At 38.5% G+C, this 26,345-nt stretch overlaps 2 protein-coding genes across 12 annotated transcripts in view; one reads left to right on the forward strand and one right to left on the reverse strand.

Annotated features, from left to right (window-relative positions):
- dynlt2b (dynein light chain Tctex-type 2B) overlaps positions 1-6,172 on the reverse strand; it is a 12,436-nt gene extending 6,264 nt beyond the window's left edge. Inside the window, exons 1-2 of one of the 2 annotated variants that reach the window (XM_081708588.1) lie at positions 5,902-6,172; positions 4,258-4,419 (exon numbers count right to left, since the gene is read on the reverse strand). In XM_081708588.1, the coding sequence (XP_081564714.1) occupies positions 4,258-4,301 (44 nt within the window). In that variant the 5' untranslated portion in view covers positions 4,302-4,419; positions 5,902-6,172. Of the gene's footprint in view, positions 1-1,816; positions 1,948-4,257; positions 4,420-5,901 lie in introns of those variants that run through there. The other variant, XM_035523144.2, reaches the window with a different exon arrangement.
- Positions 4,455-10,478, forward strand: LOC113575414 (uncharacterized). 10 transcript variants are annotated; one of them, XM_035523148.2, is made up of 6 exons: positions 4,455-4,592; positions 5,379-5,559; positions 8,261-8,632; positions 8,874-9,023; positions 9,446-9,480; positions 9,571-10,478. In XM_035523148.2, the coding sequence occupies exons 2-6, from the start codon at positions 5,496-5,498 to the stop codon at positions 9,736-9,738; spliced, it is 789 nt and encodes a 262-aa protein (XP_035379041.1). In that variant the 5' UTR covers positions 4,455-4,592; positions 5,379-5,495; the 3' UTR covers positions 9,739-10,478. The 10 variants fall into 10 exon arrangements, with proteins under 10 accessions (XP_035379041.1, XP_081564712.1, XP_081564711.1 ...); XM_081708586.1 differs by lacking the exon at positions 4,455-4,592 and having other exon boundaries at positions 5,351-5,559; positions 8,982-9,073; positions 9,850-10,478; XM_081708585.1 differs by lacking the exon at positions 4,455-4,592 and having other exon boundaries at positions 5,354-5,559; positions 8,955-9,023; positions 9,850-10,478.
- The last annotated feature ends 15,867 nt before the right edge of the window (positions 10,479-26,345 follow it).

Raw genomic sequence — 26,345 nt, forward strand, 5'->3', positions numbered from 1 at the left:
TCTCCCAAATTTGTCCCTCTACATCCTCACTAAACTCATCTTGGTACCAGTCTTCATGTTTCCTGTCATAGAACAAAGTGACGTGTAGGGGTCTGGGGGCGGCACGTACGGTTTGAGCAGAGTGATCCATGGTTTCCAGGTGAGGTAGGCAGACAGGAGTCCACCATGGGCAGTGGTCTCAGGTTGCAGGAGGCCCCAGTATATGTCGGCCCAATCTCCCATGACTGGGGTCATCAGATACTGGCCTGTGAGGTCGCCACCATTAAAGCAGTGGATTGTCGTTCCATTGGGGAAGTTTACTGATAGTCCTTCAGGAGAACACAGCACGGTAGCGCCGCTCTTAATCAATAGATCACATCCCAGCAAGTTCAAGTGGTGTAGAGGGGGCATATACGAAGGAGTGTGATAAGAATTGGCCCCCTACTTCCACTCTTAAGGGAAGAGTCAGCGGCAGACGTTGAGGTTTCCCCGAGAACCCTATGACGTTGATATAGTCCTTCCCCATCTTACCAGGGGAACACAGGCCTTGTAGAGCAGATTGTGTGTGGCTCCGGTGTCCACAAGAAATTGCAGTTCATGGTTCTCAACTGTGATGGACAGCATATGGTCTGCCAGGTTCATGCTGTCCGGGTCATTCCTGGGGGTTTGTCAGTATGTCTCTCCCTGGCTGGGGTCCCACTCAGCCATGGGATACATTCCACCCGGTGCGACTCTTGGATTTGGTGCATAGTGGCCTCTTCCATGGCCCTGGCCTCTCCTTCGGGTTTGATTCTGGGGACACTCCCTCACCCAATGATCCGCCTGCCCACATACGAAACATCCCTCTGTGTATTCATATCCCCTGCTCAGTCCCCTCGGGCCCCCTGGCCTTCCCCGTCGGCCGTGCCCAGCAGGACCTCCACGTCGTCCTCTACCACTAAATCCACCCTGATTTCCCTATTGGGTCTCCTCATAACTGCTTGGCAGATATGGTGGGTCAGGTTCCTGAGGTGCTCCGGCGACCATGACCTTTGCTGTTTTCTTTTTCTCTGTGGCGTTGTTTCTGGCCTCGCCTACCTGTAGCTTCAACAGCTGAGTTTGTAATTCTGCTAAGATATCTTTTTCTTTCTGGGCTTTCTCTTGGAACAGGGACAGGTGATGCATTAGATGTTTGTTCCATGTGTTAGAGTCACTTCCCGGCAAGTCTGGGTTCATTTTTATCGCATCTCTTACCTCTTGAGGGACACCCCCCAGTACTGCATTTCTAAACCATTCCTGGTGGAGCCCGTGTCTACCTGGGTGATGCCCTGTATATTTAATCCAGTCCTCGGTACATTTGGCTATATATTCCCGAGGGTTCTGGCTATTTTCCCATTTTAGCTTGGGTGTGGCCGCCCCACTGGGGAGCGGATACCTATCTCTTAGTGCATTACCAACCCCAGTAGACACCTGTGTAAACCTTGTGGAATCAGCCAGTCTATTGGTTCCTGCATTTTCCTCAACATCTCTAAGTTCCGATGGGGTGAAGCATCTCGCTGCTACTGCTCTAAAATCCCCTAACACTAACATTTGTCCTGCAGTTAAGCAATCCAGTTTAGCTAACCACAAACCTCCTTCCTCCGCCTCCTCCTTCGGTGACGGGAGGTAACTTATCCACCAGCGCCTACAAGTCACCCAAAGTGAAGGGCTTATATCTTCTGTCCCCATCTCCTAAAGTAATTAACGGCATATTCTGTACTGTATTCGGTGTCTTCCCCTTCTTCGTCATTCTCACTATCCTTTGCTTCCTCCTCTATCTCAACACGTCCAGCCCTTACCCGTAAAACTGGATACATACCTGCCGATGGAGCGGGGGTGCTTGGTCCTTGACATTTTCTCATTGTTGTTTCCTCTGCAAGTGCACTATGCTTCGCTTCTTCTGCTGTCCTTGGTTCCTCATACGGAGGGGGTGTTGCCTCTGCATCTCCTTACTTCCTGTTTTTTCTTTGTTCCATTGCGCTGTACTCTGGCACCAGATGCCTATTTCTAGCCACAGCCGCCTTTCTTCATCATGTTGTTCCGCCATTCTCTTACACTTCCCTTTTTTTTAGTCTTCCCGCTTTCTCTGCCTTTTTCTTTTGTTTTTCATGTTCATCAGTTTTACTCCTTATCCAACCTCCCAGGCTCACTTTGTCTCCTGATTTGCCTCCATTTTCTTTTACAAAATTTATCAACCTTTGCTTAATTTCCTTCTCTTTACTTTTACGATCTTTTTGTTTAGTTACTACCCTTGCTGCCGCCATTACATTGTTTACTTGTGTTTCCAAACTTACCCAATCTCCGGGTCCCCATCCGTCGTCATTCGTTTCTCTGTCAAACTCACCATCCATCCTAACTATTTGTCTGTTTAGATCTACTTCAGTTCAAACTATCCCTGATTAAATATTTTAAACTTACTTACCACTCCTCTCGTTTCTGTTCCGTTCTTCAGTCACTACTTCTCTCTCTAGTCTGAGTGTTTTGTTAGCACCGTTAGGTTTCTGCACTCAGACGAGGTTTTTCGTGACCAATATTCTTCAGACCTCGCTTCAGAGACTTATCTTTGCAAACACCCCGACGTCTCGCCTAATTACACATTCACAGATAGTTACATCCACCTTGATTTCGGGTACTTTGATCAATTCACACAAGCGATATCACTGTCGCCGGAACAGTATTTTATAACCCGATTTGCACAAATTTATTCTTCAATTCACACAAGTGAGTTTAACTGTCACTGGATCAGTATTTTATGGTCAGATTCACACACCTCCGTAAGAATTTGTGGCTCTTTCACCACAGGACTCTAACCCACTTCAAGAATTTGTGGCTCTTTCACCACGGGACTCTAACCCACTTCAAGAATTTGTGGCTCTTTCACCACGGGACTCTAACCCAGTACTCTTTTACCAACAAGAAAACCGATACAAATACCGGTAAGGATTCGGGGGTCCTGAATTCCCCAGGCCTCTAACCCAGCTGCCGCACCGGACCTATTGCCTCGTCAGACGATAGTGGGGTTGCCAAACCAAGGACGGGTACTTTGTGCCTTCTCGCACTTTATGCCTTCTCGCATTTATTTCTCTTTTGTGCCTTCTTGCACGTTTATGCCTTCTCGCATTTATTTCACACTTTGTTCCGTCTAATTTTCAGATCCCACAAGTGGACAGAATCATCACTAATTTTGGAATATTCAATATGCAGAATTTGATAATAGGTTTCTGCTTACCTTATAGTTGTTTGGCTGAAGTAACAATTGAGTCCACTGCACAATCAATTGTCCAAATTATTCTCTCCTTGCATCACCTTGGGGTCACCAAATTGTCGTATTCATTGATGCAGGAAAGAAGAGACCGGAAACAGTGCGTTATCTTGTAGCCTTTTATGCAGAGCTCTGGAGATCTCACTCGCACTTTGCTGTGAAGTGACATCTCCAGAGCTCTGCATTAATAAAAGGCTACAAGGTAATGCACTGTTTCCGGTCTCTTCTTTCCTGCATCAATGAATACGACACTTTGCTGTTTATTGCATGTTTATTCGAATGGTTGTTTCTTTGTACTCCATGCCTGCTTCCCCTGTTTGCCTTCGTGTGTTTTGATGTTTAATTATGTGTCTCCGTCTTGGCTGTATGACCCCTGGACTGCTACAACGACTCTGATTTTGGATTTGTTCATAATAAATCTCGCTCTTCTCCACACATGCGCACACCTCCGAACCACTCAATGTTACAACTACTTATTAAAGTAATCAGAGGATATGTTGCTTCATTGTTGGTTAGTTTAAAATATACTTTTAACAGACTGGCTCCATCAACTAGGAAACACATATGGGGCTCACTTTAATCACATCCTTACATCTGATTAGGGCTGCAGCTAAGCTTGCATTAGTCACAAATGTATTTAATTTAAATAACAATTTTTGTTTGTTTTTGCTTCCTACATAAATTTTGTATCCTTACACGAGATCACCAAAATATCCGGGGTATTTATTTATTTATTTATTTATTTTTTAATTTTATTATTATTTTTTTTTTGTAATGGTTAGCTAGATGGCACATGGAAAAAAAATAGAAACACATCGCTGTACCCATTACCATGCCGATGAAACAACTTCGCCAGTACACAGGCTACAGTTGATAGCTGACAGAAAATAGGCAACTTTAGTGTCACATATCAACATACAATAACATATAACTAACTAACTAACTAACTAACTAAATAAATAAATAAATAAATGTATTTATGTAATTAATCACGTTACCTGGGGCCATGGTGAAGCAAGCTACAGACTGCGGATATGTTCATCGCACCTTTCCCAACCAATGAGAATGCAGAGGAGCAGCGGGAACAAGTTCATTGGTCAAAATCCGCTACATCTTTTTGTTTGGCTGATGACTTCCGGCAGTCTTGTAGTGGTGAAAACCTGAGCGCAGGAAAAAAAGATTCATGAGCGTGTAGGATGAGTTTGAGTGCACAGAAGAGCAAGTGTGTGTGAGAGGACACGAGAGCAGTTTTGTAGCAGAGCAAAGTGAATCTGAGCGAGAGCAGAGTAACATGAGTGAGCACATATATTTTGCATGCGAGCAAAGGAAATCAGTGAGTGCTGCATGAATCACACTCTGGCATTTTAAAAATTTGCTCTCAATTGTTGGATGCTGCTCTGCAATTTTTGAGATATGCGCCTGTTTTTTGTTGTGGTTTTTGTTTTGTTGAAAAAACGTGACCTATTGACTGTATTATGGTAGAGGTGAGCGATTTGTGACCCCTCAAAGAAAATTACTAAATTTTTAACAGTTGGTTTGTGCTGAACTATAGTTTGCAAGAACAACAACAAAAAACTGCTAACACAAGTGCACTTTTGACTGTTTTTACAGTATTATTACACTGTCATGTTTAAAATGAACATGTTAGTTGAAGTGTTTCGTTTAATATCTTTAAAGATCATAATTTTAATTTTAATTCTTAACAAACGTTTGTGGTTTGAAATTCCTAATATATTAAATATACTAAAATTTGATGTTTTTATACATATGAAAGATAAATTGTCTGCACAAATGTAAAGGTATTCCCATGGGGAATAGATATAATAAATATAGTGCCTGGGTGGTCATGCGGTCTATGCAGAAGCCCCCCTAATTTTTGGCAGAACCACAGAAACCACAGTTCACATACTGTAACTCATTAACAGCAAAACACTTAATTATACACAAATCACATTTTCTTGTGTGGTACAAATTGTACAAATTCTAGTAGAAATATTTGGTTTTAATGGTGTAGTAAAGCACAAATATAAAAGAAGCTAAATTTTTGTAAGTAGATCTGATAGCACATTCAAATACTTCCTGTCTGTCTATACCTCCCCTTTGATATTCTTATAAACAGTAGAATGCAGGAAAAGGTAACACGCAAAGCATAAATAAGCCCAACCTCAGAGGAAGCTAGACATTTGCTAGCTAAGCTGCTGCTTTGCTTTCCTCGTCTCACTGGTGGCAACCCAACATGTTACTTGACGCCAAATGGCTTCTCTTTCTCTGTTTACTCAGGCTGCACTTGATTCTTCAAGGTAAGAATCTTGATTTCATTTTAACATTATTATTTTATAACTATGTTTAAAATTAATAAATGTGATACTGAAACATTTCCCCAGACTTAGGAATGGCTTTATCTTTATGGAACATAAATTAGATTTAATTTAAATTAGACTTAGACCTGAATTTGGATACAGTGTTGTAGGTGTAATCAATTTTAAAAGTAAAAAGGAACATTGACAGTTCTGAACTATGTTTAACCATTATTAAATAAACAACTATTGTATATATATGACACATTTCTCCGGTCTGAGGAATGGCTTCATCTGCATAAAACAGAAATTAGGTTTGATTTGAATTAGATTTAGTTTACTTACCTAATTTAGGCTATAATGTTGTAGGTTTAATTAATATTAAAATAGAAAAGAAACAGTGACAATTGTGAGCTACAAAACACTGTTGTCTTGAAATACTTTGTGATTTCCTTTGGATCATGGAAACTGTGACAACTGCGCTCAGTAGACAAAGTGTATCTAACTCCTTTGATGTCTTCAGGATTTCTAGTTTTACACCAAGGCTTCAAGTTTGTTTGACATGCAGTTTCTCATTACTGCAATAATGACATGTTTATAATAATTAAAACCAATTTTATGCCATTATACATATTACGTATTACCTCAGTTGCATGGAGACATTCATGTTTAATATGTTGTGACAATACAGTGTGTGATACAACAAACTAGTACAGTTTGTTCAATAAAGGCATCCAAGGTACAACACACCCCAATAACAGATCAATAAAACCAACAGTGCAGCAATGGACAAAATATTCAGCATTGGACAGGATCACATGGGGAAAAAAAAACAAACAAAACTAAAGTCACTGGTGAGTCCTGTGTGATAGGGGCAAAAAGAATTCCACTCACACAGCTCCAGAGGCATTATTGAAGATTTATATAGAGATGTTCCCATTATGCTCATTATATTTACTTGCTCTTCTCCCTCTCAACTTATACCAGCATATAGAACTGGTTGTGTCTTATATCAATATATGGAGTGTGGTGCCATACCAAGTACTGATGTAATGCCACTTCTAGAGTGAGTGAGTGGATGGATGGATGGATGGATGGATGGATAGATAAATAGATAGACAGATAGATCTTCATTAGAACTTTTTTGATACCGGTGGAAATTGTAATGTTATGTGGAACATAGAACTGTATGTGTGTGTGTGTGTGTGTGTGTGTGTGTGTGTGTGTATATATATATATATATATATAAAATATACATTTTTAATTTTTTTTAAAGAGTTCGGGTATATGCAAATATACAGGTAAATAAGAAAATAATCAAATAAAACAAAATAATCAAAATAACATTCAGTAGAGTACTTAGAATGGTTAAATTATAAGTCTACATTTACCTGACGCTTTTATCCAAAGTGACTTACAATTATGACTCAATACACTTTGCGGAATTGAGGGTTAAGGGCCTTATTCAGGGCCTCAACAGTGACAATTTGGCAGGGCTGGGGCTTGAACTGGCAACCTTACAATCACAACCACTACCACTAACACTATGGTAGCCACTGTGCTATAGTTACCACTCTGGCCAAGTTGGTAGAGTAGTAGCCATAGGCATACTAGCAGTTGTAATGAAATTCAATTCATAACACATTCAATGAGCTGGACAAACTACTTCTACTTCTACAAGCTATTGATGAAAATTGAAAATACAGCTCCACTATAGCGGTCATTTGCCATCTAACATTTAGGCTTGATTTATAGCAAGATTGTCTGTTTTTTGCATAACCACTATGACACAATGCAGTTATTACATAATTAAAATTTACTATACATTAATTGCTCTTTGTTGTGTTGAACCTTAATATATACCGACAAGGATACTCAAAAGCCTTACTGACTTGCTTATCTCTCAAACGCCAAATGCAAAAAGCCTGAACCAGCATAGTCATGTGTAACAAATCAGTCATGTATAATGAATTGTTCTGTGTAAAATTAAATTAAGTTTATGTTACTTTGTTGTGTAGAAGAATCATTTCAATCAGTTCTGTACAATGAGGTATGTGGATTTTAAAATGAACAAAAAGTGGGGCACTGGTATTTGGTATTGGCTAATATGCTGAGGTCAGATGTGCTATTTCATACACATAATGGAGTATTCACTTGAGATACAAATGATGCACAGATTGCTGCTGTTCTTATTAAGTCCATTGGCCTGAGGTTTAATTCACTAGACACTGCATAAAACCTCGCAAACAATTGACTTTCACTTCCATATTCACCATGTAAAATTACATAAATTCCAAAGACAAATTAACACTATGCTGTATGAGCATAATATTTCATTAATATTTTTCCAAATATTGACCTGAGTGTAAACTTCATGCGTTTGTTAATATGCATGCATTATCTTAATTCTACACTGAGACAGAGAGAGGTAAACTGGACATTAGCTGCTTTTCCAAAATTCATAAACAGAGCTGCACAAATGGTCATTTTTTAATTTTTTTAAACTGTAAACACAAAAATGAGAAATATGTAATTTAGTCAATATATATTTTATGACTATTTTTCAGAAGTCTATATGAAAATTAGTATTGGAATTAACTCACAGAAGATCTTAAAATAAAATCTTACAATGTTTCTGAAATTTATGGCTGTTATCAGTTATCACATTGTTACTTGCAAAGATCACACTTGTTTCTTCTTTCAGTGGAATCCAATATCACCAGCATTAATGGGACAGTTGGGCAGGAAGCCTGTATTCAGTTCAAATTTGAATCACTGAACAACAGCAGAATGGATGGCAAGAGCTTGATTGTGCGCAGAGATGACAAAAGGACTGAAGGCACATGGACTAATAGCTCCTGCTCCCCAAGTTCTAAATTTTTGAAAGAAAAATCAAACTGTGCAGTCTACATTGCTGAAACACCATCCAGAGAAGTTTTTCTGTACTTCCCAAATCTCTGCAAAACACATATTGGAGTTTACCAGCTGGCATTATACGTAGAGAATCAACAAATGGTTCTTATTGAGAGCAACAAAGTTAATCTGACCGTATATCCTGGTGCTAATGTAACAACAGGTGAGCTTTCTCTTAGAAAACTGAGAGAAACAAACTACAATGTATTGTATATTACCAGGTTAAAGCTACATTTTGTTTCATATAGTATAGCAAAACTCTATGACAGTAATTACAGTGTGAAAGTATACAGTTATAATACACACGATTACTGTAGGTTTAGGACCATATTTTAAACTGAATATTGTTTTTAGTTCGAATTTCTATAACATGCAGGATAATTAGATTGTCGATTTTTCTGCAGAACCTCCCTTCATCACTAACAATGATTCCAGGGAAATGAACCAATCAGAATCCACAAAGATCTTAATCTTCTGTATCCTAGTGATCATACCTGTGTTTGTGCTGGCAGGGCTGCTGGGCTGGTTCTACTGCACATACAACATGAAAACAGGTATTGTATGCACAAAAAGACAGAGCAAGTATACAATTAATCTAAATAAGGTAACCATGCAATCTGAATTCCTCATTGATTCTTCCAAAACTGGCTAAATTACAGTTCGGTAAACATTCATTTGCAGTAACAACTAGAACTCGAACATGAAAAATGTAACTGTTAAAGAAATCTGGGGGAAATATTGAGTCGTGGAAAGTGTGAAATGTGCTGACAATCAACTTATGAGCTGCTTCCTTCCTCACCCTCAGATCTGGAAACCATAACTTTGGAAACATTAATGAACCTATTTTGTCATTTTAACTTGTGTGGTTATGAATTGAACAGACAAGAAACAGACTATAAACCACCATTCTGCATAACAGAAACAACAATGCATGAATCATGAGTGACATGAACAATATGTGAACCTTTATTTACAGATGACACACCAACACGGAGCCCCATGTCACAGCAGGTATGAATACAACATTTAATTCAGTATCATGAATTAAACATTATCCTTTACTTTTTTTCTGTGTTGAATTTGTGCTGTGTGATGTTTCAGAGGAGATGCCCAGTGCACAGTACAGTACCTGCTGTGAGCACTATTGAGTATGGGGTGTTGGATTTTCATAAACAATCAGAAAGAACAAGCCATGCAGAGGCACCAAAGGTCCAGGAAGGAGTAGAATATGCCACCATCCTCTACCCTCCACAGAGAAAGAGAACATGAGATTAGAGCAGACCAAGCACCCTATAAGGATAATATAATAGAATATAATATATATATGATCATTATTCTATACCTCTGAAACTTGAATCATTATGTTTTTTTTTTTCACAGTGCACAAAATACATGAGGCAATGGGTGCATACTGAATTTTAGGGAAAATGTCATTCCATATTTCCATGTATTTCTGAATGAATGTTGTGATATTTCTTTGCATAACTTTGCCACTGTATGTGTAGAGTACTGTAATGTAATGCAATTAGTCAGCATTTTAGAGAGGTGACAACCACAAAAGCCCCTGTGAGAAACCCCCCTTCCACAACACAGTGCTACACCAGCCCACGGCCTCATTTTGTAATGCTGCTGGGTAGTTTATGTAATATACTAAACACTATTTGGTTATAAATGTAGTGTATCTTGTTTATATTAATATATAATTGCAGTGTGTTTAGAGTATATTAAAATATGAATGCAGTATGTTTTTTTTGTGCTGTAGCTCTTTTGTATTAATTTAGAAGCAGCTACTGAAATTCTGAATTTAATTAGAGGACACTTTCAAATACCATACGTACAGTGTACTGTTGTTTAATGAAATTGATGCTGATGACATTTCTGAATAATAACAGTATTTTAAATTTATCCTGGTTTGTTTGTGTTTATATGTTTTATGGTAATGTTTTGCCAGTGGGTTGTTTACTGTTGTAATACTGAATGGTGCCAATAAATGCTGTGTTAGTATTTCATCTGCTACCTCTCTGTGTTTATTCACAACCATACACTTCACTCACTCACTCACAATCACACACACGCACACACGCATGCACACACACACACACACACACACACACACACACTGCTTGCATATACCATGGAATGTGACTAAAAGTTACTTTTACTGATGACTCAGTTAGGCTTGGGAGATTAGATAGCATCAAAGGTGAAAGTCAGAAGGTGGCAAGAAGATATCTTCTTCTGTACATAAGGAGCAGCAAGGATAAGAACCTCTTTAGCTCAATTTCAGCTAGGCATGTTTGCATGCGTTCTTGATGGTAACATACTGCCTAGCTTATGGTGGATGCCTCAGCGTTTCCACCACCCACTCTGTCACTCTAATGAGCTGCAGGCCACTGCTCTCCACATGCATGGTTTTTTACTTTCAATCACAAGTGAAAACTTTTCCATTCAGCCTACAAGCAAACCACAGCACGACTGGATCAGCAATTTTAGCATTCTGTAGGCTTGTTTCTACTGAGCTTTGAGTGTTTAAACCACAGAACAGACACTTAAGACACAGTCTGTGGTCAGCACGCCCCATTTCTAGCCTCCCCTCATCAGGTTATCAAACAGCAAGCACTGGCATCATTTACAAAAAGTTTACTGCTCTTCAGGGAGGCACCATCAATCACACATGCACGTGTTTAGATAAATATACACATATGCACATGTTTAGATGAATCATTTTATATATATATATAAATAAAATATTTTATATATATATATATATATATATATATATATATATATATATATATATATATATATATATATATATATATATATATATATATAAAATATCAGGACGTATCAGACAGAGATCCTTCATCAGCTGTGCAAGCAAGCAAAGTGCTTCATATATATATATATATATATATATATATATATATATATATATATATATATATATATATATATATATATATATCCCAACGATAGAGGAAAATAAGTGATGCAGTTGACTTATAATTGTTTTAATTCTGTTTATAGATAGATAGATAAACAACAGAATTAAAACAGAATTATAAGTCAACTGCATCACTTATTTTCCTCTATCGTTGGGAGTAAGACATGCTACTCATTTTCAGTAACTTTTAGTTGTGATGCTGGGCACCTTATTTTCCTTTCCACAGAGTGGGAAACTGCCTCAGAGAAACCACAGTCATAAACATTTAAAGAATGCTCTGTGAAGATATAGACTAATTATTCATGTCAATATACATCATGAATCAACACTTGCAGAAACACATGGAGGCCTAGTAGTCAAAAAGCTCTACCTGCCCAAATTCTGGTGTTCACCCTATGCCCAATACAATTATCTTTCTTTTAATGTTAGTTAGGTGTTCTCTTCCTGCACTTGAGGTTCTTCTGGAAGGTTGCCAGTTGAGCCTCTGAGGAAGGCCCTTAACCCTCAATTATTCAAGTTGTATTCAGTCAAAATTGTAAGTCACTTTAGATAAATGTAAAATGTTCTGTATTCAAGCCTCAAAATGTAGTTCTAGTTGTTGGCAAGCTTCCAAGTCATACTGGTGAATTCCTCTTCAGTCTCCAAAAGGAAATTTATATTATGTTGATTTATTATCATACACACATATAGCCCATCAGAATTTTGTTACAAGGTTGCTAGCAGAGGCTGCACAGAGGGGCATGCTAGTTTTCCTATGGGGTTGAGGACAAGGTAGTATGTTATGTTATTCATTCAGTTGTTGAAACTGAGCATCAAAATTGTCACTGTTTTTGTATTGTCATTGTATCTCTTTTCCAGTGTCCTGCTTAAACACAAAAAATGACATTTCCTTGATTTTTTTCTCTTTTTTTCTTAAATCTAGAATTTCTCTGGGATCTCTGCTATTCAAGTTGGGAAAACTAAAAGGTCCTGAATGTGGCCTCTTGAGCTTTTTCAATTTCAATTTCCACCCAACAATGTCATTAAACTTTTGAGTCTGATCATTCCAGCCTGTTCCGATGATTTCTGATCTCAGACTAATAATGAAACCGTTGCTCGTGTGTAGAGATGTATTGATCAAGCTCAAATTTGCTTATTCCAGGGATGGTTTCCCAGAGTTTATTTTCATATCTGCAAATTTATATAATGCTTGGCAAGCATAGTGGTTACAAAGGTAAAAATAACTGACCCCTCACAGTCAAAGAGGATGTGTGGAGGTTAAATATCAACATAAAGGATGCAATAAAAGTATATAATTTATGGTATTGTTAAAATATTTCCTAGAACAAAAAGCAGAAGTATACGTGTTCCTACTATGAACAGAAAAAACAGAAGCATGTCTTCACAAATTGTTCTTAATGTTTCTAAAGTGTTGGTCATATTACATTGATCTAACACTAACATACTGGCCAACACACTGGAGTTAACAAAACTGATTTGTAAGCTGAGGGAAACTTTACCCAATATTTATGTGGATGTCAAGGCAATTTGCAGTGAAATGGATCCTTTCAGTGTCGGCTGGTGGTGTCTCCCATGATGAGCTGGTCCTGCACATCCACCAAAAGGGGATGCAACCTGAGGAAGAGCACCTTCTATTAAGCTGGATGTGAGAAGAGGACCCTTTGGTGAATAGGATGCAGTAAGGGCTGTGCCTTGGGGAAGAGCCTCTTCGCCTCGCAAGCCTACTCAGTGGGCAGGGCTCCCTTGACTAGCCCCTATACCGAGACTCACTGCATCCCTGGTTGGTGTCGTTCATGGTGTGATGATGCATGGCATGTGGGAAAAAGGCAGGATTCAGATGTGTGTCAAAGAAGCCACAAAGTTGTTTAATATGAAAAATGAAAGTAATGCACAAACATGAGGAGTCATGTAAAGGCAACAAATGACAATGAACACTCAGACTGAGAGTACTAAATACTTGATGGGAATGAGGCACATGTGCACCAAGGAATTATTAATAAGGAACAGGTGGATGTTTTCAGGGAGGGAACTAGAATGAGTAGAGGGCAGCGGCAGTAAGAACAACAATGAACACACATGGGCAGGTAGAATCAAAGAAAGAGCACATGGGGTGTGACGGAGGCGAGCAGGCCACCATTAAAGAATAGATCTTATTCTAGAAGAGATATTGATCCAGGAAACCTCTGGAGGCTGGACAATAAGTTATGGATGGGAAAAGCATCTGTGTCAATAAAAAGAGCCAACATTTGTTCTTAGTTTACTTTTTTACTTGGTTAGAACTTTCACTTGCAGACTGTCACTTTTGTTAGTACTCCTAGGACAATTTGTAGAAGTGGTGATGTGATTAGAATTTGTTTTTAAAAAGTTGTTTCTGTCAAATCATACTGTAGTTTTGCAGTCCAGTTAATTAGTCTGGAAAGTAGCAAACATTTAGCTGATGCTTTTATCCAAAGTGACTTACAATTATGACTGAGTACAACTTGATCAATTGAGGGTAAAGGGGCTTGCTCAGGGGCTCAACAGTGGGGCTTGAACAGCAACCTTCTGATTACAAGTCAAGTACCTTAACCAGTGAGCTACTACTGCCAAACCACTTCTTTGTGCCATTGTGTATAGGTGTCTTAAATCCAACAAGGATTTTATAATTGACTTCTCAGATTTTCTGTCTGTGATTATACCTAAGACTGACACACTATTGCTTCTAGGGCATTTTAATATTCATGTGTATTGTCCCGCTAAACCTATGGTTAGTGAGCTCAACCACCACCTTGAGTCTTTTAACCTTGCTCAACTTATTAACAGTCCTACTCATGCACATGGTCACACTTTGGATCTTGATTTTATCACATGGTTTTAATATTTAACTCTTGACTATTAATATTTTTCAGACCATAAGCCTAATATTTCTAATGTTCCACAACAATGTCAAATACCTGCAGCTAGAATCCCAGGCTGTCCCTTTTGTTCTATAAACTCAGCATTTGCCAATACTTATGTGAATAACTCATTAAACTACATCATAATGACCCCACCACAACTCAGTGCATCAGAACGAGCTACTCTTTTTTATTCTTCGTGTTCTGCCATCCTTGATTCTGCTGCTCCTTTTAAAACCAGACACCATAAGAATATAGGAAAACAGAATGAAAATGGCAGAAAGACAAACTGTAAGTATCACATGAGATTTTAGTGCCTTTCAACAAGCTGTTAAAACAGCTATGAAAAATACATTTTCAGAAAATATATATCTAGGAATGCACATAGACCTAAAGTCATGTTTAACACAATATACTCAGTAATTAATGCACTAAATTGCCAGGCCTTAAATTGTTAGGCCTTTTGTCTTATTGAAAGTATGTGAGCATTTTCTACATGTCTGCACTTCGTAATCAATTGCCCAGCTTCTAAGAGAGACATTTGATATTAGAAGGCCCAGTGTTTGATCTACTGTAAACCTTTGCTTAACATTCGGCTCTGTCTCATCTTTTTTCTAAAATAATTTCTTAAGAAACCTAATCCTGATAAGATCCTAAATAGTTTTTTGCCACATTTCAAAACTGCCATTTCTCATGAAAGTTTTTACACAGTTATTGCCTTACTTGAACAACAATAATATTCACGATACTTTTTAGTGTGGTTATTAAGTTCTTCAAAGTACAGGGTCTGTTTTATTAAGATTTCTAAATGATTAATTACTTGCTGTTGATTCTGGAATCTGTCTCCTCTGTTAAATATCAGTGCTGCCATCAACACTGTGGATCATAATATGCTTATTAAGCTACAGGAAAATGTCCTTCAAAAGTCATATCTGGGTGGCAGGCCTTTTGGAGTTAATGCTGGCGATTTCTTTTCATCTGTTACCATTGTAGCAATTTTAATACTTTTGAGGAATTGTCAGTTACAGTTGGTAAATTTAATTGTGGCGCCACCCTGATTAACAGTGAAAATTGAATAACTTTAGTTAATTTATTAAGGACTAATAATTCAGTGTCAACATATGAAAGTCGCCAATTCAATATGTGATTATTTCTCGTCCATCAAACTGTTATGTCCATCTGTGTGTCTGTCTTCTCTGTGTTCCAGGTTTTGCCTCTGAATCTCCAGTATCCCCCCTCCTGATCCATACCAGGTTTTCCAGTGAGCAGAGGACCATATAAAAGGAAGAGGAAGAGCTGAAGTGCTCAGTTTAGGGTTTGTTGGAGAAGAAATTGTTAATAGTGTTTTTGATGTGTTACTGCATTTTAATCTTGTGTTTGCTTGGCTTTGTGTGTATGACTTTGGATTCGTCCCTTTTGGTTTGGTTGCTGGATAATATATGTTTCTTGTATGTTATACGTATTGTCCTGTATATAATTACACACTGGTGGTAGGGAGTGGCTGCCATTTTGTTTGGGTGTGGGTTTATCTCTGTTTCTAGCAGTGTAGTCATTGTATATTTCTTTTTGTTAGCTTAGTCAGTTGTTTTTGTTTGTAGTGTGGTTTTGTTTGTTGTGTTGGCCTGGGTCACTCCTGACGCTATTACACCAGTTTCTTGTCTTTGAACACCCAAACTTGTAAATAGACTTGACCTTTGCTGTTGACTTTATTGTCTGGTTTGCATGTTGTTTCTCATTTCTACTGCTGTTACACTCAAACCCTATGTTACAGCTTTCAAGCCTAGACAGGGTTGTAACAAAACATTATAATATCACAACTGCACCTGCAGTTTTAAGCTAATTTTTGTACTTGTTCACTTTAACACTGGTTATCTGAAATTGTACACATAGCACAATGATCATTCAGGATTCAAATTGAAGTAGACACTTGGGATAAAACATCCATTCACATCCATGCTTATTTTCCCATAATTTAGGTTCCATTTGAACTCATCTAATACAGAAGAAAATGTAAAAAAAACCAACAAAAAAACGCCTTTGATTTTGGGGGTATATAATGTGTCTTTTGAAGCTGGAGATTCATTATCAGTCATGCTCTACTTTTCCTGAGTCACCAGGGTCATTTGCATTTACATTGTCTAATAAACTGAACACTTGAGCATATACATGAAATTACTAAGTAGCTACATAGCATTTTCTACTAGGTGTCCTAGACATCTCCCCAGTGTCCAAAATCCTCTCCAATTGCACGCAAAGTCATCAGTCAATATATGTTGAGTTTGCATATTTCTTTTTGCTAAAACATCACAGTACATTACTTAAGTAAGTTCCACAACAATATTAGCTTCATAGCATCATTGTTATTAGGGGAAAATACTGTAAAGAAATAGTAAACTTTCTCATTTATAGTTACTCATTTATACTCCTTTTGTAGCAGGATTACAAATTTTTCCAGCAGTGAATGGAAACATCCAGTGATTTGCAATGCAAACATCATAGCTAGTCCATGCTAGAAACCACTGAACCATCTCTCAGTTTCCAGTTCATAAGTGCAACTCCACATAAACTTCAGCTAAAACTTCAGCTAAAATAAGCCTCTTCTTTTCCATGATGTCCAAAAGTATTGGAGATCAAATCATTCTTTTGGCTGCATGAGTTTCGCCAAACAGTGTCAAATGTTTGCTCTACACTTTATCTGTTTGTTGGCAGTATTATTGTGGTGACCATTGTCAGCTAGAGGAGGATGGCCCCCTCTTTGAGTCTTTTGCATTTGCAAAGCTGCTTTGTGACATCTGTTGTAAAAAGCTCTATACAAATACATTTTGAGTTTTTGATAAAGCATTGCTGAAGTTTGTTTTTGGGATTCACATATATGTTAACTGACTCGATAATTAATTTATATAATTCTTAGCTATCTAGGGTAGCTAGCTAGTTAGAAGTTAAGCACACCTAGCAGTAGTGACCATGGTTAGGTACTTCTGACATCATATTTTAAACAGGCAATTTAAATGGGCAAGTACTTTAAATAGGCAATTAGCAAACTATTTATTTAGCTAACAAGATTTCCTATGGCGAGGAGGAACTTTGTAGAAGGACACAGAATGACGTCACTCAACACTTGGGGACCTGATGAAATTCAATCAACGTTAACGAGGAAAAGGCCATTTTAAACGAGTTAATCGCAGAGTCTGTTAAACTGGTAAAGCACTAACCAGAGAGAACTAACTGGTAATTGACTGCAAAAAAAGCTCACTCAAAGGTAGCAATAGTTGGCCAGTCACGAGTTGTTTCTAGCACTAGCCTGAAAGCAAATTTGTCATCTTGTAGGAACAAATGCATGTTTGTGTTGAACTTGATGGCTAGTGAACTAGCAGAGGTGCGGGTTTGATGTTTGGTGTGCCCTCATTTGTTTTTCTGTTTGTCTCACATTCTGTATGCTGTTCACATGTTTGGTTCTTGGTCAGGTAGTCCCTACCACAGTGGAGTCACCTGCATGTGCTAGAGACACTCCTGCTGTGCTTGAAAACAAAGGTTAATTAATTAATTAAAGGCCGATTAATTTTGTCTGGTTTGGTGACCGTGTCATCTATGTAGCAAATTAAAATATTAAAATGTCTAGTTTACAGATGGATACAGTCATGTGAAAACCAAAGGTTCACCCTCTTTGACTTCTGTGATTTTACATATCAATAAAAAATTAACTGGTCCTGAGTAGGTCTTAAAATTCAACCTCAGCAGAACAATATTTATTTTACAAAAACTAGTGCAAAAGGCAGAAGCAGTGTATGAAAAATTAAGAACACCCTTACTGCTTCCATAACAATTAAGAGGGTAAGTAGCAGCCAGGTTCTGCTAATCAAATGCCCTCAATTAATTGATTGTCAGCAAGTGTGACCACCTCTATTAAAGCAGAGGCTTTGGCAGTTTGCTGGTCTGGAGCATTCAGGTGTGTGTTAACTCAATGCCAAGAAGGAAATAAATCAGCAATGATCTTAGACAAGCAATTGTAGCAGCCCGTCAATCTGAGAAGGGTTATAAGGCCATTTCCAAACACTTTGAAATCCATCATTCTACAGCAAGAAAGATTATTCACAAGTGGAAAACATTCTAGACAGTTGCCAATCTTCCCAGCAGTGGACATCCCATCAAATTCACCCCAAGGTTAGACCATGTAATGCTCAGAGAAAGTGCAAAAACCCCCAAGAACTACATCTCAAACTCTACAAGCTTCAGTTAGCATGTTAAATGTTCATGACATTACAATTATAAATATACTGAACAACTATGGCTTGTTTGGAAGGGTTGCCAGGAGAAACCTCTTCTACAGAGAACATGGCCACACAGTTTAAGTTTGCCAAGTTCTAACTGAACAAACCACAAGACATTTGGAACAATGTCCTTTTGACAGACAAGACCAATGTGGAGGTGTCTGTTCATAATTCACTTTGCCATATTTGGTGAAAAGCAAACATAGCATATCTGCACAAACGCCTCATGTCAACTGTCAAGCATGATGGTAGAGGGTGATGATTTGGGCTTGTTTTGCAGCCACAGGACATGGGCACCTTGTAGTTGTTAAGTCAATCATGAACTCCTGTATACCAAAGTATTCTACAGTCAAATGTGAGGCCATTTATCCTATAGCTAAAGCTTGGCCAAAAATGGTTCATGCAACAAGACAATGATACCAACCACACAAGCATATCTACAACAGAATAGTTGATAAAGAAAATAACCAAACTTTTGCAATGGCCCAAATTCCAGACCTCAACCCAATTGAAATGTTGTGGCAGGATGACAGACCACAAATCTCATTGAAATGAAGCAATGTTGTAAAGAAGAGTAGGCTCAAATTCTTTCAGCATGATATGTGAAACAGTCCTACGGAAAATGATGACTTCAAATTATTGCTGCTAAAGGTGGTTCTACATCCGACAGATTAATATACTTGCCTTCTCCATTTTGGCTTCATTTTTGGTAAATAAAAATGATGTCTGGTGGTGTGATGATGCAGCTGAAAATCAGGTCCAGAATATTGCCCACTCTGTGAGTCAGAGGAGATTGGTTGAGGGTGAGGTCAAATGATGATAATCTAAGGAACCTGGAGGGCAGTAGATGACAATGATGTGAAGATTAGTGGGGAAAGAAAGTAATAGCATGAAATTCAAAAGAAGAGATTGAAAGAGCAGAGAAAGGTGGGCTGAAATGCCTCTCTTGAGACAACAGTAACCCTGTTCCACCTCCTCTGCCAAGATGCCATGGAGAGAAAAGGCAGAGGGCAGGGTAGCTGGGGTTACTGAGTTCCTGGGGTGATCCAGGTCTCTGTCAGAGCAAGGAAGTGTAGTGAGTGTAGGGATGCTGAGGTGAATTCAGCCTTCTAGAGAGCAGACTGGCAATTCCAGATACCTCCTGCCACCATGGCCTGTGAGTTTAGATTAAATGAGTTGAGATAAGGTTGCTGGTGTTGCGGTGTCTGTAGCAGGTTTACCTTTTGCCTTTATTCTAGTTGCTCATCTACAGAGTCCTCAGAATTGTCCTAATTTATCAGTTCAGTTAGGTCCAGACAAGAAGAATCTAAAGCAAAAGCAATTATCAAATCAGACAGTTGCCCAAGAAAGCGTGTCAGAGCAGGTGAGACAGGAGATGACACAAGAGCAGTCTTTCACTGGGTGTAGCTTGCTCTGGCAAGTAGCTTTTCAACACAGATTCCAGTTTTCCATTTGCTGGCCGTCCTTCTGTACACACAGTCGTGCCATGTGAGTAGTCACTGGCAGGTAAGCTTTCCATGATACAGTTCACACAGATCTTCATATGCTCCTGTTCTTCTGTGGATGTGCATGATTTCATAGGGGAGCATGACAGTGTATGAGCATGACTGTTCAAAGTGAAATTCCTAGTACATGCACAAAGAAGTATATGTAATGCATCAGTCTCATCCTGAAGTGCTGGATTGTTAGCGGCAGGACATCCTGTGCTTGGACTCCAAATAGGAGTGACAAGGGGTTTATGGTTTGTCTGCAGGCAGAAATGTTTGACTATGAGGAAGTAATGGAACCATTCATGGGCCCACATAAAACCCTTGGCTTCCTCCTGTGACCCAAGAAAACCACCTCACTCCAACAGTTCACACTTGTCCACATTCATGGTGATGCCTGCTTTTTCCAGTCTTTGTAGCCAAGCATGGAGTCAAGTGTCATGACTCCCTGAGTCTGCCCCCACAAAAATAGGTTGTATGTGTGGCAGACCACTCCTAGCTCATCTGTGGACCTCACCCACCCTACACAGGGAATGTTCAGGTTCTGAGGCAATGCTACTTTGAAGATGATTAAATTGAAACAGCCCAAAGGTGTGATGAATGAAGTGTGTTTGGCTGACTCATCTGCAAGTGGAATCTGCCAGAACCACATGGCAGTTAGCTGAACATTGTCCCTCCAGCAAGTGCTCCAAGGCTCTGTTCTACTGGTGTCAGAGTATACTTTTCACAGCACACAAACTCATTCAAGCTTGTCATATCTATGCACATACTGTGGCTGAAATAAGTATTGAACACGTCACCAATTTTCTAAGTAAATATATTTTTAAAGGTGCTATTGACATGAAATTCTCACCAGATGTTGGTAACAACCCATCCAATCCACACATGCAAAGAAATCAAACCATAGATGCCCATAAAGTATTTGTAATAATGAGAACACAGGGAAAAAGTATTGAACACATGAAGAAAAAGAGGTGCAAAAAGTCATGACACCAGCTGAAATATATCGGTAATTAGATATAGCGGCCCATCAGTCTGGTAATCCATTTAAGCAAATTAATATCAGATGGTTCAACTGATGGCCTATAAAATGATATCTCATTACCAAGGTGCCACACAAGAAACATCTCATGATGGGTAAAACCAGTGAGCTCTCTCAAGACCTTCGCAACCTTATTGTTGCAAAACATACTGATGGCATTGGTTACAGAAGAATTTCTAAACTACTGAAGGTTCCAGTGAGCACTGTTGGGCCCATAATCCGGAAGTGGAAAGAACATCATTTCACCATAAACCGGCCACGACCAGGTGCTCCCCGCAAGATTTCAGACAGAGGAATGAAAAGAATGATCAGAAGTATTGTCCAAGAGCCAAGAACCACCTCTGGAGATCTATAGAAAGACCTGGACTCAGCAGGTGCAATTGTTTCAAAGAAAACAATAAGTAATGCACTCAACCGCCATGGTCTGTATGCACGCTCACCAAGCAAGACTCTGAAGAAAAAGCATGTTGAAGTACATTTAAAGTTTGCTCAGTAACATTTAGACCAGCCTGTGAAATACTGGGAGAATAGTCTGGTGTCCAATACATACCATGTTTGGAGTTCAAAAGGCACTGCATATCACCCCAAAAACACCATACCAACAGTAAAGTTGGGAGGTGGGAACATCATAGTGTGGGGCTGTTTTTCAGCATATGGGACTGGCACGCTTCATATAAATGAAGGAAGAATGAATGGACAAATGTACTGAGACATTCTTGATAAAAATATGCTGCCATCCTCCAGGATGATGAAAATGAAAGGAGGGTGGACATTTCAGCAAGACAATGATACCAAACACACAGCCAAGGAAACTCTCAATTGGTTTCAGAGAAAGAAAATAAAGCTGCTAGAATAGCCCAGCCAATCACCTGACCTGAATCCAATAGACTCTATGGAACTCTAAGGAACTATATGGAAGGAACTAAAGCTTCGAGTTCATAGAAGGAGCCCATGGAACCTTCAGGATTTGAAGAGTGTTTGTGTGGAAGAATGGGCCAAAATCACAACTGAGCAATGCATGCGACTAGTTTCTCCATACAGGAGGCATCTTAAAGCTATCATCACCAACAAAGGCTTTTGTATGAAGTATTAAATACATTTCAGTAAGCATGTTCAATACTTTTTCCCTGTGTCATTTCTCATTATTACACATAATTTATGGACATCTATGGTTTGATTTCTTTGCATGTGTGGATTGGATGGGTTGTTACCAACATCTAGTGAGAATTTCATGTCCATAGCACCTTTATAAATATATTTACTCCACAGTAATCAGGAGCAACTGGCAATACAAGCTCTCAGTCTGGGATTCAGTGTTCTGACAAAAGACGAGGCCAGTAATTTGGGTAGAGACGCTGGAGATTTCTCTTGCACCTCTTTTCTCTCTCTTATTTCTTGAGTCTTTCTATGGCCTCAAGGTGCAATTTCCTTCTACTACAGCTACTATTTTAAAAAGGAAAATGATCATAATCTTTGTGTTTCTCCAGTCCTTGGCATACCCAAGTTGCACTCTTACCCACAGGTTGTGAGCCCAAATACGACTGTGTGACAGTTCACTTATGATTTTTGAAAGAAGCATTTTAGTTTGCTACTTTTCTCCATCTCCAGCTCAGTATGCTCTAGCCTGAGGTTCTTATTTCTCTCTTATGGAAGTTTCTATTCATTTTCCAACTCTCCTCTGAGCTTGAGTTCTCTCCCTAAAACTTTGGCTAGTGGCTCAGGAAGTCTGCTCGTGCTACCTATATATAGAGACCTGAGTTTGAATACTGTGTGGGGTGAGTCACCATTACATAATTTGCACATGTACTGTTATAAGAGAATGTCTGTACTAGAGTTGCACAACATTTTAGGATACTTTTTTCTCCACCCTCAAAATAGCATACACCAAATAGTTGGAGAAGTTATGGCTGAGGATTGCTTGACTTGGTTTGGGCCTCATCACATTCATCCAAGCTTTCTTCTGCTTGATTTTCTTTTAGAACCTTTTTATTGATATAAATATACTATTATATTGCTGTGAGCTACAATAAAATAGAGATCCACGTTGACAATAACTGGGTGCTGATTTGGTCCTGAGAGAACTTTCACCACAATTACAAAACAAACAGAAAAATTAAAAAAGCAAATGCAGAAAAGAATAGAGAAGAATAATGGATCATTTTAGGTCTGAATTGGAATGCAATCAATGTTCTTTAAACAAATAAAGACAAATAAATAAGCACATGTACCGACTGTACTTAACAAGTGGCAGGTTACCTCAGCTGAATTGTCCCTAGAGTGCCCCCCCCCCCCATTTTTGCTCCATTCATCTCCTAATAGGTTTTTATTCATTCTTAGTTCATGGATCTCTATTTTACATAGGCAATCAGTGGACAGTCATCTGAATATGTCAAGTAGCTCATAGCATGAGACACTAATTAAATTTTATTATAGGCCACTAGTAAGCTAGGTTTGCTAGACAACTAATTAGCTAGGCAACTAGTAAGTAGTACACATTTTTTGGCATTTATTTTTATGTGAATTAGATAGATGCTACATTGCTTTAAAATAATTTATTCTTACAGTTCACTGTGCTATGTTTATCTATGAATCACATTTTAAATGTAAACTTGACTTTTTTGTAAAATAATTATCTTAGCTAAATGATTGTACAGGGCAACCAAATTTTAAAACTAAAATAGATGGCCACCAAGCTTTCACTGTACCTTAAGATGTCTTTAGACATCTCAAGATACCTTAAGACTTATGAATGAAGACAGTTGCCATCTTAAGACATGGAGATAATTATTTTGTGGGTCTTGAAGATGAGGCATGATTTAAGAGATTAGTTTGTCTTTAGACATAGAGTTTGTATATCTTCACCCAGTTCGATTGAGACCAAAGGGTAGTGCTTCTTAAGATGTTTTCATGGCTTTTTCATTTTACTGTCTTATTCAATGTAATAATCTTTTAAATTATGAATCATTTAATGTAGTCTACTAATTTCTACTTTCTGTCACGATCAGTCCCTTACATGTTCCGTGTTTTCCCTGTCATGTGTTTAGTTCTGTTCCATAGTTTCGTTTTGTCCTCACATTGACTGCATACACCTGTCCCTTGTTTTGAATTCATGTATTTAAACCCTGTTGTGGGCCTTGGTCATGGCTGTTCATTGTTTGTTTGTATGTTTGACTGTTCCAATTATTGAATTTGTGAATGTGTTTCATTTCGATTGTTTCTTTATACTCCGTGCCTTTATGTTTATCTGAGCCTTCGTGTTTCCCTTGCCTTAGTTATAGCCTGCTTTCCCGTGTGCCTTTGTGTGTTTTTTTTGTTTAATCATGTTCCCTCGTACTCTCCGTGTCGGCTTTATGACCCTGGACTGCCTAAACGACTCTGATTTTGGATTTGCCCCTATTAAATCTCGCTCTTCTCCGCACTTGCGTCTGCCTCCTTACTACTCAACGTTACACTTTCCCCTTTTAATCATTGGGTAATTTAAGTATTGTAATTAATTTAATACACAGAACAAAAAAAGGTTAAAACATTTTTAGTTAAAAAAAAAGGTTTGTCTTGACATTTTGTTATGCTATTAGTAATAAACTTAAATCTTTGCTTTGCTTTTATCTTGCTTGTCAGCAGACCACTGTCTAATTGAAATAGGGCACTGCCAAAAGTAACTATTTGAAAAACATACATTGTATTTGTTCTTATCTTGTTTACACAACTGCCATGACTCCTGACACTAGTTTGGTGGCAGCCACCTCATCTGTCACATTTTATTGTCACACCCTCTGCTATGCCATCTGGTGTGCTGTGCTAGTCTGCCTCACTGGCCTCTTAATCACTTCACACCAGCCTAAGTCTCTTCTCCTCCTTACACACCTCTAAAGAATACATGTTAGGAAACTGCTACACTTTAGAAAGTCGTATGGCTTATATATAAATAAGTACTAATATTTATAAATACTGTCAAGAACAGTAATTACATACACACACACACACACACACACACACACACACACACACACACACACACACATATAATGATTGAGACTAGTTTGTTAAGGGATGCCAACTTCACATAGGTCATTTACAAGCATCAGAATTGTTTACAAAATGTGTCTTTACATGCAAAAATAAGATAAACAGGAGCAGGTTTGGCACATTGAACAAAATTCTTCAGGAACAATTTTTAATATTAGTTCTAGTTCACCTGATGCTGCTTTTGATACCATTGACCATAAAATTCTTATAGACCTCAGCAGTGGGTTGAACTATCATAAACAGCCCTAAAATGGTTCGGTTCATACTTGCAAGGAAAGCATTATTTTACCATAAAATAACATTTCTAATTTCTAATAAATTAACTCTGCTCTTCTTACATTTCTGAATGTGCACCTCCTAACTTTATAATTTTCTCTATCATACAAGAGACTTGTCTTCATTTATCACAGATAAAATTACCACTATGGCTATATCTTACATGTTGAAATACTGATACATTTCTTAGGTAGCTGATTGGAGTATATCTGCACTCTCAATCGCACCCTGAACTTAACAATTTCCATGTGCCCCTCACACCTCCACCTTTCTTCCAGGGTCACACCCATGCCTCTCATCAGGGGTTCACACTATGCTTTGTACCATCCCCTAACAGCAGTATACTCTCAATGGCCTCACTGTACCATCCCAGGGTTGAAAGCTGAACCCAGGTCCAACAGGTGATAAACGTCTGCCCTGACCACTGGCCAAAGTCCCAGCTCTCTTGCACAGCAGCCTGAGCACTCATTTTACCTTCCTGAATGATGGTCTCCATTACAATGCCAAGAAGTATTAGGTAAATTCACAGAATGGAATACAGGAACCTTCTAGCAGCTTACATTGCTTTAGCTCTGACCCCAAATTCTTCAGCATGAACTCATTCGCAAAAGCTATCAATATGCACAACAAATCTGTTTTTCTTTCATAGGTCCATATTGCCACATGTTGAGGAGATATGTTGCAATATACATCTATTAGCCTGGTGGACCTCCTTTGGCCTTCAGAACTGCAATTCGGCATAGATTCCACTAGGTGCTGAAATAATTCTGCAGGAATCTTGTCTTGCAAAAAAATTGCACTAGCATGCTCTGAGCAGCCCATTCTACCTTGTTCCAGAGATTCTCTATAGGATTAAGGTCTGGTAACTATCAAGGCCAGGGAAGCCATGAAAACTCACTGCTATGTTCTTGGAACCAATCCATGACTATATGACCCTTGTGGCATGGTACTCTC

The sequence above is a fragment of the Electrophorus electricus genome, chromosome 26, assembly GCF_041902795.1.
Source record: "Electrophorus electricus isolate QZ-2024a chromosome 26, ASM4190279v1, whole genome shotgun sequence".
Taxonomy (NCBI): domain Eukaryota; kingdom Metazoa; phylum Chordata; class Actinopteri; order Gymnotiformes; family Gymnotidae; genus Electrophorus; species Electrophorus electricus.

Bases quoted from the DNA above. Each gene is read 5' to 3' on its own strand.
- LOC113575414 (XM_035523148.2), top strand. From the start codon at position 5,496: ATGTTACTTGACGCCAAATGGCTTCTCTTTCTCTGTTTACTCAGGCTG. The intron at 8,633-8,873 runs GTGAGCTTTCTC...ATTTTTCTGCAG, and splicing joins TGGTGCTAATGTAACAACAG to AACCTCCCTTCATCACTAAC. The intron at 9,481-9,570 runs GTATGAATACAA...GTGATGTTTCAG, and splicing joins GGAGCCCCATGTCACAGCAG to AGGAGATGCCCAGTGCACAG.